General features: G+C 42.2%; 2 protein-coding genes across 3 annotated transcripts in view; one reads left to right on the top strand and one right to left on the bottom strand.

Moving 5' to 3' along the window:
* Nucleotides 1-12,478, bottom strand: part of LOC122564466 (uncharacterized) — a 188,334-nt gene that overhangs the window by 165,543 nt on the left and 10,313 nt on the right. The gene's annotated exons all lie outside the window — the stretch shown is intronic.
* Nucleotides 7,862-12,478, top strand: part of wrnip1 (WRN helicase interacting protein 1) — a 66,093-nt gene continuing 61,476 nt past the window's right edge. The window contains exon 1 of one of the 2 annotated variants that reach the window (XM_087978537.1): nt 7,862-8,624. In XM_087978537.1, the coding sequence (XP_087834663.1) occupies nt 8,022-8,624 (603 nt within the window). In that variant the 5' untranslated portion in view covers nt 7,862-8,021. The remainder of the gene's footprint in view (nt 8,625-12,478) is intronic. The other variant, XM_043719399.2, reaches the window with a different exon arrangement.

Raw genomic sequence — 12,478 nt, 5'->3', positions numbered from 1 at the left:
CTGGTGGTGAGAAGGGCTCTGCCTGTGAGATCCTTTAATCACGCCCGGACTCTCAGCCGCACCGCACGCTGGCCTCGAAGCGGCTGCGGGGGGGACGAGACTGTCACACACCTCCTTCTGGAATGTGCCTATGCAGAGGAAGTCTGGAGAGGAATGCAGTGGTGTTTGTCGAGGTTCGTCCCGAGCAGCGCCGTGATGCGGGACTCCGTGCTCTGCGGTCTGTTCCCCGGGACACACACCGAGGCGAACATCAACTGTGCCTGGAGGATCATCAACTCGGTGAAGGACGCTCTCTGGGTGGTCCGAAACCTGCTGATCTTCCAGCTGAAGGAGTTGACCCCGACTGAGTGTTGCAGACTGGCACATTCCATGTTGAGGGACGCGCTGAAGCTTGGGGCAGCTGCCGCCAAGGCGCGGTGGGGAAAGACCACTGTGTAAAGCCTGCCTGCCTAACGAAGAACAGGGGGCCCATGCAGTCATTTGGGCTCTGCTGACGCCTCAAAATGTACGGACCTGTATAAAAATGATAAATTCTGATCTCTGTATGTACATGTTTACATATGTATGGCATGACCAACTGTACAGACCATCAAATTATTTTATGAATAAAGTATATTTTTGAAATTAAAAAAAAAAGAGAGACTGAGGGGTATGTAGTTCCTTGAAAGTGGCATCACTGTTAGACAGGGTGGTGAAGAAAGCATTTGGCATCTTTGTCTTCATCGGTCAGAGCACCGAGTGTGATGTCATGTGGCAGCTGTACAAGACATAGGTAAGGTCACATTTGGAGTACGACATAGTATTCTGATTGCTCTATTGAAAGGTTGTTTTTAAACTAGAAAGGGTTCAGAAAAAGTTTCCAGGGATGTTGCCATGACTGGAAGATTTTTTTTCCTGGCATGTAGGATGGGAGGTATCCTTATGGAGGTTTATGAAATCATGAGGGTCATAGATAAGTGAATAGCCAAGTCTTTTCCCCAGGGTAGGGGAATCCAACACTAGAGGGCATAGGTTTAAAATGAAAGGGGAAAGATTTAAAATGGACTTGAAGGACAACCTTTTTGCACAGAGGTTGCTGCATATATGGAACAAGCTGCCAGATGAATTAGAGTTAGGTACAATTAAAATGTTTAAATGACATTTGGACAGATACACTGCTAGGAAAAGTTTAGAGGGATATGGGCCAAATTCAGGCAAATGGGATTAGTTTAGTTTAGGAAGCCTGGTCAGCATGGATAAGTTGGGCTGAAGGACCTGTGTTGTATGATTCTATGACTGTCTGAACCATGTTCTTCTGGCAAGGGGAAATGTGAAAAGCTACAAGCAGCCATCTGTATCTCCCAAATGATACCCAGAATGCAATCAGAAAACTGCTGTTTTTGTCCATATTTGCTTGCCAGTAACCATCCTTCATATCAAGACAGAGTATCATACCTTGGCAAATTGAGGCAAAATTTCTTCCAAGGTTGGCATAAAGTTGTGAGGTTTCTTCAAAACTTTATTAAGATCTATTGGATCTATGCATATGTTGAGTTTTACGGGTGTTTTCACTGTCACCGTGTTACTAATGCAGTCTCTAAGAGTTGTCACTTCCTATATTAGTTTTGCTTCTTTTCCAGTTCTTCTGTTTTATTTTCTAGGTTGGATGAGAGGGCAGTTGGAACTCTCCTCGGTAATTGCTGACTTGGTCTCATACTCTCATCTATTTCAAGATGATATTCATTGGGAACACATTCAAGACCTGTAAGAACATCTTTGTAATCTTCTAGAATTCACACTTCAGTCAATAGAATATTGACCTGTGAAATGCTCCGTTGCTCCTCTAGCTCTAGAGTTACCAGTTCAAGTTTTAAATTTGCTTCAGCCATGTATGGATTTTGCTACTGTTTATATTTGGAACTCCAAATCATCATTCTTTACATTACATTGGACTCTGAGCATAATTTGTCCTCTTGGGATGAATACCATTTGATTACACAGTCTCAATTTTGCCTTCAAAGGCATTATCATCTTAGCAGCCAGCAGAGATTCACTGCCTTCCAACCCTGCTGAGACCCCAGCAACAACTGCTGAAAAAAGTAAAAAATCTGGCTTTGTGAGATCTTGACCCCACCATTGACTTTTGCATTATCATCTTAGCCACTTTGCACAGGTCTATCAAGCTCACAATTTGCATTAAACATAGGCATCTATGTGACACTTTACATTCACCTGATGTTCTCCTGCAGCAGTCATCATTCTAAAAGTCACAAACTATTTATCATCTTTTAAACTGGACAATGCCAACCTATTGCATGGTGTAACATCATTCATTAGAATCTCCATCTGATATCTTTCCAGCTGCCACTTTTACAAACTTGTTTTTGTGACAATACCGTGGCTTTAAGAGATGTGTTTTGTCTTGGTTTCTTTTAGAGAGAGATTGGGGGACATGTGCTGAACAGCCTATGAGAAAATAAACAATTTTTTTAAATTTGGAACAATAAAAGCAGCATGAATTGGTGGGGTCAAGATCTCACAGAGCCAGATTTTTTACTTTTTTCAGCAGTTGTTGCTGGGGTCTCAGCAGGGTTGGAAGGCAGTGAATCTCTGCTGGCTGCTACACTCTCTCTCTGACTTTTCTCTGGATGCTTTTCCTCCAGAGTGGCTGGAGTTGCATGTGAGATAATCGAAATTCTGAATTTGCCTTTTCTAACGGTATGTTTATGGGATGTTGCGATATTGGAACAGTTAATTGGCAATAGTTACAGTATCAATTATTTAGTTAAGTGTTTCAACAGAGTTACAGTTAAGCCAATTCTTTTCTTTATTCTCTCTTTTGTTGTATTTTAACCACATTTAAATTTGCCTAATGTTGAGTAGTTTGACGGATTGAATTGCATCAGGAACATTGCACCTTTACATTATGTTTAAAATACCAAATAGTGCCTCAGCATCTCATTAAGTGTTAAACCAAAATCACACATCTCTGCCAGTCGTTTTAACCTAGTCAAAAATCCCGATATGGATTCACCTGGTTCTCGAATTGCCACATAAAAATGATAGCATCTCAGAATTAAAGGAGACTTGGGGTCATAATATTCCTTAACTAAATCCATCAACTCTTGAGCGATTTTAGTATCTGTTGCCTCAGGGAATGTTAGGCTCCTAATTACCAAAAAAGCTGTGGGTCCATGAGCTGTAAGGAGAATTATTTGTTGCTTTTCATCCGTGCCAATGTTATTTGCCTGGAAAAAATAATGCATTCTTTCTACACACTGGGCCCAGTCTTAGACAGCAAGATCAAATAAATCAAGCTTCCCACATAGCTGCATGATACCAGAAATATTTACCCCAACTCAAACTCAACTGTTGCGGGTGAATTTCTTCAGGAACATGCTTTTCTCTCGATGCCACTGAAATGTCTCCACAGAGGCTGGGTATCCTGTTAGCAAGTCACTCTTTATTTACATGTGAAGAGTCTTTAACACTGATCTAGCTCCCTCAGAGCCAGCTCTCAGAGGAAACAGAATGTCTGACACTGCTGTTTTCTTTCTGACATTTCTTTTTTTTTTCTTTATTTTTCTTTTGTATCCCCTACACTGCCTCTTAACAGTGGTAGTGCTTATGACATCCCTGTTTTTTTTTAGCCAGCCAGTACTCCCTGATTGGACCAGATTAACAACTCCAGTTCAGGGGACTCATATTTTACAAGGACCACCCGGCTGACCTTGTTACATGCTCCATGTTTGATCACCAGATTAAGTGGAAGATAGCTATAGTGACTTCCTTGGAATAGGTATGGATTAGAACTGTACCAAATTCAGCCAACGGCAAGAATAGCACTTGAAGAGTAAGCTTTTGCCCACCATAGAACATTTTGCTCCCATATGGTCAGTTTCTGTAAATATTTGCTTCTTTCAGCTACGATGCATGCATGGGCTCATCTGAATGAGATCTTATTAAATCAACCTGCACAGACATGTTATGACAGATGTCTGAGGTCGATGGGACTTGAACCCAAAAGTTCTGGTCCAGAGGTGGGGACAGTCCCACAACACCACAGGAACCCCTGATGCCTCTGGAATAGAATTAGACCATTCGGTCCACTTGGTCTGCTTCACCATTCGATCATGGCTGATTTAATGCAATTGCAAAATCACTCCTCAAACTCCAAGCTTGGGAGGCCCTGTGCTACAGTGGCAGTGTCCCTGGGAAGCCTGGGTTCAAATCCCACCTCCTCTAGAGTAGTAGAGAAACATTCTGACCAGGTTGATTAGAAAATATCTTAAATCCCAATTTGGAGAGCATATCCATCATGTCGGTGTCATTATCCTATCAAAGGCCATTTCCTGGTCTAAGATCAGAAGTCCACCCCTGTATCCTATCCCACGCCTAGGCAATCATATCCCTAAATAATATAGTACAATCTTCCTCTCAGGTACAGTACAGTCCAGATTGAGATGGATGATGAATTTTGTTGCACTACTTTAAGTAGCGAAATAAGCACGCAACTATGATCTGACTCTCCACATTCTCCCAGATTGTGATGATGCATTTCCTCATGGATTCTAACAGGCTGCTAGCCAGAAGAATACGCTGGTACAATCCCAACAGGTTTGGATCAATCTAGCCCACAGACTCGAATATAACTCAGCTGGTCATTAGTTATTTCCAGGGTTTTTACTCATTTCAAAAGACCCAATTGCCTTTGTCAGGTCAATGAGAGATAGTAATTTGTCTCGGGTATCCTGTACACTGTCGTATAAAGTCTTCTTGATAACTGCCCTGATATACAGGAGGGCCTCTTGCTATCAATGCACTCCATTTGTACAGTCAAGCTTAAAAGGATTTGCTAACCCAAACTGTTTTCATCCTACAGGCTTGAAGAGTGTAGTGCTGGAAAAGCATAGCTAGTCAGGCAGCATTTGAGGAGCAGAAGAGTCGACGTTTCAAACATAAGCTCTTCTTCAGGATTGAGGGAGTGGTCCAAGAGCGCTGAGAGATAAATAGGTATCACATTCCCATCTACCTTACCCCAGCCCCATCCCCCACTCATTAGAGGTAGTAGAGGTGGGCACGATAGCATCATTTAGTAACTAGACAGATACATAAATGGGCAGCGAGCAAAGGAATACAGATCTTTAGGAAATAGGCGGTAGGTTTAGATAGAGGATGTGGATAGGCACAGGCTTGGAGGGCCAAATATCCTGTTCCTGTGCTGTAATTTTCTTTGTTCTCTTTTGCCACTTTCAAGGAGCTATGAACTTGCACCCCAAAATTCCTCTGTACATCAATACTCCTAAGGGTCCTGCCATTTACTATACACTTTTGTGCATTTGACTTCCCAAAATGCATCATCTCACACTTGTCCAGATTAAAATCCATCTGCCATTTCTCCATTTAACAATTATGGATAACTTTAATCTTCCTGTTGATGGGGCTAATCAATTGGAAAGGGTGACTATGACAACAAATTCAGAGAGTACATTAAGGATAATGTCCTAGAGAAATATGTCATGAAATCAACCAGGGAGCATGCCATCTTGGATTTGGTAATGAGACAGATTTCATAAATGTTCTCAGAGTAAAGCAGCCTCTAGGAAGCCCTGATCATAGCATTATAGAATTTAATAGGCAGTTCAAGAGTGAGAAACTTGGGTCATACGTTCATAAGATGTAGGACCAATATTAGGCCATTCATCCCATCGAGTCTGCTCCACAATTCAATCATGGCTGATATGCTCCTCGCCCCCATTTTCCTGCCTTCTCCCCATAACCCTTCAACCCATTACCAATTAAAAATCTGTCTAACTCCTCCCTAAATTTACATCCACTGCACTTTGGGGGAGCAAACTCTACAGATTCGCAACCCTTTGGTGGAAGTAGATTCTCCTCAACTCTGTTTTAAATTCGCTACCCAGTACCCTAAGACCTCTTGTCCTAGAATGCCCCACAAGAGGAAGCATCCGCTGCATTTCTATTTTATCATCTTGAATACCTCAATTTGATTTCCCCTCATTCTTCTAAAGTTCAGAAGAGGTTTACAAGAATGATCCTGGGGATGAAGGACCTGTTATAAGGAATCTTGGTCTGTACTTGATGGAATTTAGAAAGATGAGGGTGATCTGATTGAAAATTACAGGATACTGAGAGGCCTGGATACAAGGGTATGGAGAAGATTAGGAGAGACTAGGACCCATGGATACAGCCTCAGAGTGAAGAGATGACCCTTTAGAACCAAGATGTGGAGGAATTTCTTCAGCCAGAGATGGTAACTCTGTTGAACTCATTGTTGCAGCGGGCTGTGAGTGCCAAGTCATTGAGTGTATTTAAGACTGAGATAGATGGGTTCTTGATTAGTAATGGGATCAAGGATTACAGGAAGGAGGCAGGAAAAGTGGGGTTGAGAAACCTATCAGCCAAGATTGAATGGCAGAGCCGAGTTGGTGGGCTGAATGGCCTAACCCTGCTCCAACATCTTATGGTATCATGGTGAATGCACTATAGCCAAATTTGCAGACAAAAATAGGTGGAAAGGCAGATTGCGAGAGGAAAATGAATAGTTTGCAGACAGATATTGATAGGTTAAGTAAGTGGCCAAAAAGAAGGCAAATGGAGTATAATGTAGCAAAATGTGAAGTTGTTCATTTTGGGACAGAGAGCAAATGAACTGGGTATTAGTCAAATGAAGAAAAACGGCAAGAAGCTGTAACACAAAGGGACATGGGGTTACTTGTGCATGAAACACAGTAAGTTAACATACAGATGCAGCAGATTATCAGGAAGACTAATATAAAATTGGCCCTTATTTCAAGGGGGTTGGAGCCTTAGAGTAGGCAAATCTTATTGCAGATATACAAGGTGCTGGTGAGACCACGTCTGGAGTACTGTGAACAGTTTTGGTCCCCTTATTTAAAGGAAAGATACTGTTTCATTGGGAGCAGTTCATAAGTCACTAGGATAGTTCCTGGTATGGAAGCATTGAGCAAAGACTAAACAGTTTGAGACTTTTCTCAATGGAGTTTATAAGAATGAGAGGTGATCTTATTGAAACATATGGGATTCTTAAGGGCTCGACAGGGTAAATGCTGACAGGATGTTTCCTCTTTTGGGAGAGTCTAGAATCAGAGGCCATAGTCTCAGAATAAAGGGACATAAATTTGAGATGAGGAATTTCTTCTCTCAGAGGCTTGAGCATCTTTGGAACTCCTTTCCATCGACAGCCATACAGGCTAGAGTCTTTGTGCATATTTATGACTATGATAGATTATATTCTTATCAGTACAGGAATCAACAGTTTCAGGGAAAATGTAGAAGAGTGGACAAGAAAAATACTGGATCAGCCATGATTCTACTAAATGGCGGTGCAAGCTCAAGTAGCTGAATGGCTTACTCCTTTTCCTATTTCTTATGGAACTTGAATCTCAAAGTCCATTTCTGATTTTCCAATTGCTCAGTTTTATCAAAGAATTTGCCATGTACTTATTGACGGATAATCTGTCTGCAAACGTCCCCAGCACTGAATATTCTTACAACGTGCAGTTATGTCCCTCCCAGTGAGTTGGAAGGCCTGGGTTAAAATCCCACCTTTTCCATAGCTGTGTTACAACGTCTCTAAACAGGTTGATTAGAAAATATTCACAACAGGCTCTGATCAAGCAATGCGACGTACATCTCAAATGTCTTGGTCGTAACTGTAGAATGTAGTGAGGTCAGATCAACTCATCTCTAGGCATTAAAAGCAAAATACTGTGAGTACCTGAAATCTGAAACAAACACAGAAAATGCAGGAGAAACTCAGCAGGTTGAGCAGCAACTGCGGGGGAGGGGGGGAAGGTGAGTTAATGTTTCGAGTTCCTTATGACTTTGCTATGTCCAAAGTTAATATTAGGAGCAATAAAAATCAAGGAGCGCATAGAGGGGAGGGATGAAAGAAGCATATCCATAAACTCAGGATGTAAGTCCTTCCATAGTGAAAACAAAAGGGGTGGAGGAATAGGAAGGAAGTATGCATTCGGATCAATGTTTAGGGCGGAGAAATGGCGCAGATGCAGGGGGATAGGACGTCAATAGTGCAATGCCCTGTCTGCTCGCAGCAGATGCAGAGTTTCAGGATCAATGCTCATCTGGACCACTGTCTGGGTGTGAGGAAAGGCGACGGCGAGAGTGATGGGGAACCGGGCAGCAAGAGGCCGCGCCTGTCCCCAGGAGCAACGTTCGGCGATGAAACGTCTTTCCTGCAGAGCGGGCGCGAGGCTGCAGCCAGAACCCCGCCGGGCCTAGCGCGCGGCGATGGAACGCTGCCCGGGCAGAGCGAGCGCGAGGCAGCAGCGAGCTCGACCGTTAACGATGGCAAGAGCAGGTGCAGCGCCTCGCTGCCCAGGCAGACCCCAGCAACCGCCGCCTCGCTCTCTGAGTTCTTACAGCGACCGGCCGCCTCGACCCCCAGTCCCCAAGGGGCGACTGTGTCGCTGCTGCAGCAGCTGGAGGCGAAACCCCTGGCGGAGATCATGAGGCCCACTGTCCTGGCCGAACTTATTGGGCAGAATAAGGTTTTGGGTGAAAATACTCTGCTGCGGACTCTGTTGGAATCACATGAGATTCCGTCCATCATATTGTGGGGCCCACCGGGATGTGGCAAAGTAAGTACGTTTGGCATTATATTTCACTATGGCTGAAAGATGACACATTTTATTGAAAGTTCATTTTTACCCTTATCAGGACAATTCACAAGAAATACTAATGTAAGGGGAAACCAACATTGTTATCCTTTAAATTTGTATTTCTTGTGAATTGTCCTGATGACTGCAGGTTGAAAACCAACAAAATGTCACATTTTCTTCTTCACAATAATTAAGTATGATAGGGTAAACCCTGTGGATGTACTTTATTCCCCACAGTACAAGTGTCTCGTTTCACTTTGTAACAGGAGTATCCCAGCATTTTTGCCTACTTTCGTTTCACTTGAATGTGTCCAAGTCAGAATCAGAGGTTCATTAATTTGCACCTCTCTGTTTGCAGAAATATGAAATGAGCTCAATCTTGCCACAGAAGAATTTTGAGTTTAGCACTGTTATCGATGTGGTCAGTGGGTTTGAGCAAAGAAGCGATACGTCGCAAGTCATCACATCGAGCTGGTTGACTTGCAACATGCTGTCAAGCTACCTGATGTTTTTATATTTGCTGGATTTCCATATTACAGTCTCCGCAAACAAGTTGGTGTTTGTGCTGAATAGGTAAAACACACCTTAAATCATGTGTTAATACAATGCCAATCGATTTCCTCAACTGAGAAAGGGAACAATTTCAACTGGAGAGTCATCCCTGTATGTATAAATTATTCTGAAAGATGTTTTTAAGTTTGTTTTATTTCTTCCAATGTGCTATTTCTTTCTCAATCCAACATTTTACTTCCCACTCTTTACTTTGTACCTAATTTGACTCTAAGACATCCATTCCAATTCTGCCCTCCCTCTGCTGAAAATTCTGCTTAATCTTTTAAATTATATTGATTAAGGAGAATAATCTGTTGATTCCACTGCCTACTAAGGTCCAAGATGCTCCATGAATCCCACACTTCTAGCAATCTAGCAGTTTGAAATATTTGAACTGAATGACTATAAGGCATAGGAACTACAGCTGTCCAATTGTCCCATTAATTTTGCTCCACTATTCAGTGAGATCATAGTTGATCTAGTAATCCCCAACTCCACTTTTGTGCTTTTCCTCATAACATTTGATTCCCATATTGATTAAAAGTCTATCTATTTCAGCCTTGAATGTTGAAGGAAATACTTTAAATACGCATGCACAACTCAATGGCAACATGATTTTGAGTCATAGAACACAGCAACAGACTCTTTGGTCCAACTCATCCATACCAAACAGATATCCTGATTTAAACTAGTACCTTTTGCCAGCATTTAGTTCATACCACTAAATTGTTCCTATTCATGTATCCATCCAAATACCTTTTAAATGTTGTAATTATAACAGCCTCCATCACTCCCTCTGGCAGCTCATTTCCATAGACACACCACTCTGCATGAAAAAGTTGTCCCTTAGGTCCCTTTTAAATCTTTCTCCTCTCACTTTAACCTATGCCCTCTAGTTTTGGACTCCACTACCCTGGGCAAAAGACCTTGGCTATTCATCTTATCCATACCCTTCATGATTTTAAAAACTTCTATAAGGTCACCCCTCAGCCTCTGACACTTCAGGAGAAATAGCCCCAGCCTATTTATCCTCTTTCTATAGCTCAAACCCTCCAATCCTGGCAACATCCTTGTAAATCTTTTCTGAACCCTTTCAAGTTTCACATCTTTCCCATAGCAGGGAGATGAGAATTGAATGCAATAATCCAAATGTGGCCTAACCAATGTCCTGTACAACTGCAACATGACCTCCAAACTCCTATACTCAATGCACTGACCAATAAAAGCATTCATGCCAAACTCCTCCTTCACCATCCTATCTACTTGCAACTCTTCTTTCAAGGAATTATGAACCTGCATTCCAAGGTCTCTTTGTTTGGCAACACTCCTCAGGACCATACCATTAAGTGTATAAGTCCTGCTCTGATTTGCCTTTCCAAAATGCAGCACCTCACATTTCCCCATATGATGAAGATCCCGTTGTATTCTGAGGTAACCTTCTTACTGTTCACTACACCACCAATTTTAGTGTCATCTGCAAAATTGCTCACCATGTCTCCTATATTCATATCCAACTCATTTATATAAATGATAAAAAGCAGTGGACCCAGCACTGATCCTTGTGGCACACCGCTGGTAACAGGCCTCCAGTCTGAAAAGCAACCCTCCACCATCACCCTCTGTCTTCTACCTTCAAGCCAATTTTCTATCCAAAAGGATAGTTTTCCATGTATTCCATATGATCTAACCTTGTTAACCAGTCTACTGTGCAGGACCTTATCAAACGCCTTACTGAAGTCCATATAGACAATGTTCACAGCTCTGCCTTCATCAATCATCTTCGTCACTTCAAAAAATTCAATCAAGTTAGTGAGAATGATTTCCTACATGCAAAGCTATGTTAACTATCCTAATCAGAGTCGAACAGTGTGGTGCTGGAAAAGCACAGCAGGTAGGCAGCATCCGAGGATCAGGAGAGTTGATGTTTCGGGCATATGCCCTTCATCAAGAATGAAGGACTTATGCCTGAAACATTGACTCTCCTGTTCCTCGAACACTGCCTGACCTGCTGTGCTTTTCCAGAGCCACACTTTTTGACCCTGATTCTCCAGCATCTGTAGTCCTTACTTTTTGTCCGTAATCAGTCCTTGCCTTTCCAAATACATGTAAATCCTGTCCCTCAGAATCTCCTCCAACAACTAACTCACCATTGATGTCAGGCTTACCAGTCTATATTTCCCTGACCTTTCCTGATCACGTTTCTTAAATAATGGCATCACATTAGCCACCATCCAGATTTCTGGCACTGTGGCTATCAGCGATACAAATATCTCAGCAAGGGACCCAACAATCACTTCCCTAGCTTCCCACAAAGTTCTGGGGTGCACCTGATCAAGTCCCACGGTTTTATCCACTTTAAACTTTTTAAGACTTGCAGCATCTCTTCCTCTGTAATATGAACACTTTTTTTCAGGATATCACTATTTATTTACCCAAGTTCTCTAGCTTCCATATCATTCTCCACAGTAAACAATGATGTGAAATACTAATTTAGTATATTGGTAGAAAGTGAAGACTGCAGATACTGGAGATCAGAGTTGCGAGCGTGGTGCAGGAAAAGCACAGCAGGTCAGGCAGCATCTGAGGAGCAGGAGAATCGATGTTTTGGGTATAAGCCCTTCATTCCTGATGAAGAGCTTATGCCCAAAATGTCGATTCTCCTGCTCCTCGGATGCTGCCTGACCTGCTGTGCTTTTCCAAGACTAAACTCTTGCTCATTTAGTATATTCCCCAGCTCCTGTGGTTTCTCACATAGGTGGCCTTGCAGATATTCAAGGGGGCACTATTCTCTTCCCAGTTACTCTTTTTTTTTTGTCCTTAATGCATTTCTAAAATCTTTTTGGATTCTCCTTAACCCTACTTGCCAAACTACCTCCTGTCCCCTTTTTGCAGTCTTGATTTCCCTCTTAAATATACTCCTGCTGCCCTTATATACTCTTCTAGGGATTGGCTCGATCCCTGCTGTATATGCCTAACATATGCTTCCTTCCTTTTCTTGACCAGACTCTCAATTTCTTTAGTTGTCCAACATTCCCTACAGCTACCAGCTTTGCCTTTCACACTAACAGGAACATACAGTTTCTGGGCTCTTGTTTTCTCATTTTTGAAGGCTTCCAATTTTCCAGGCATCTCTTTACTTTCAAATATCCTCTCTCAATCAACTTTTGAAATTTCTTGCCTAATTCTGACAAAATTGTCCTTCCTCCAAGTTAGAACTTTAGCTTTTCGATCAGGTATATCCTTTTCCATCACTATTTTAAAACTATTAGAATAATGTACAC

This window comes from Chiloscyllium plagiosum, unplaced genomic scaffold (assembly GCF_037043375.1).
Source record: "Chiloscyllium plagiosum isolate Xiang-an unplaced genomic scaffold, Cpla_swu_hap1 HiC_scaffold_34, whole genome shotgun sequence".
NCBI lineage: Eukaryota > Metazoa > Chordata > Chondrichthyes > Orectolobiformes > Hemiscylliidae > Chiloscyllium > Chiloscyllium plagiosum.
The sequence above is the reverse complement of the archived record's forward strand: the minus strand, read 5'-3'. Positions and strand labels throughout refer to the sequence as shown.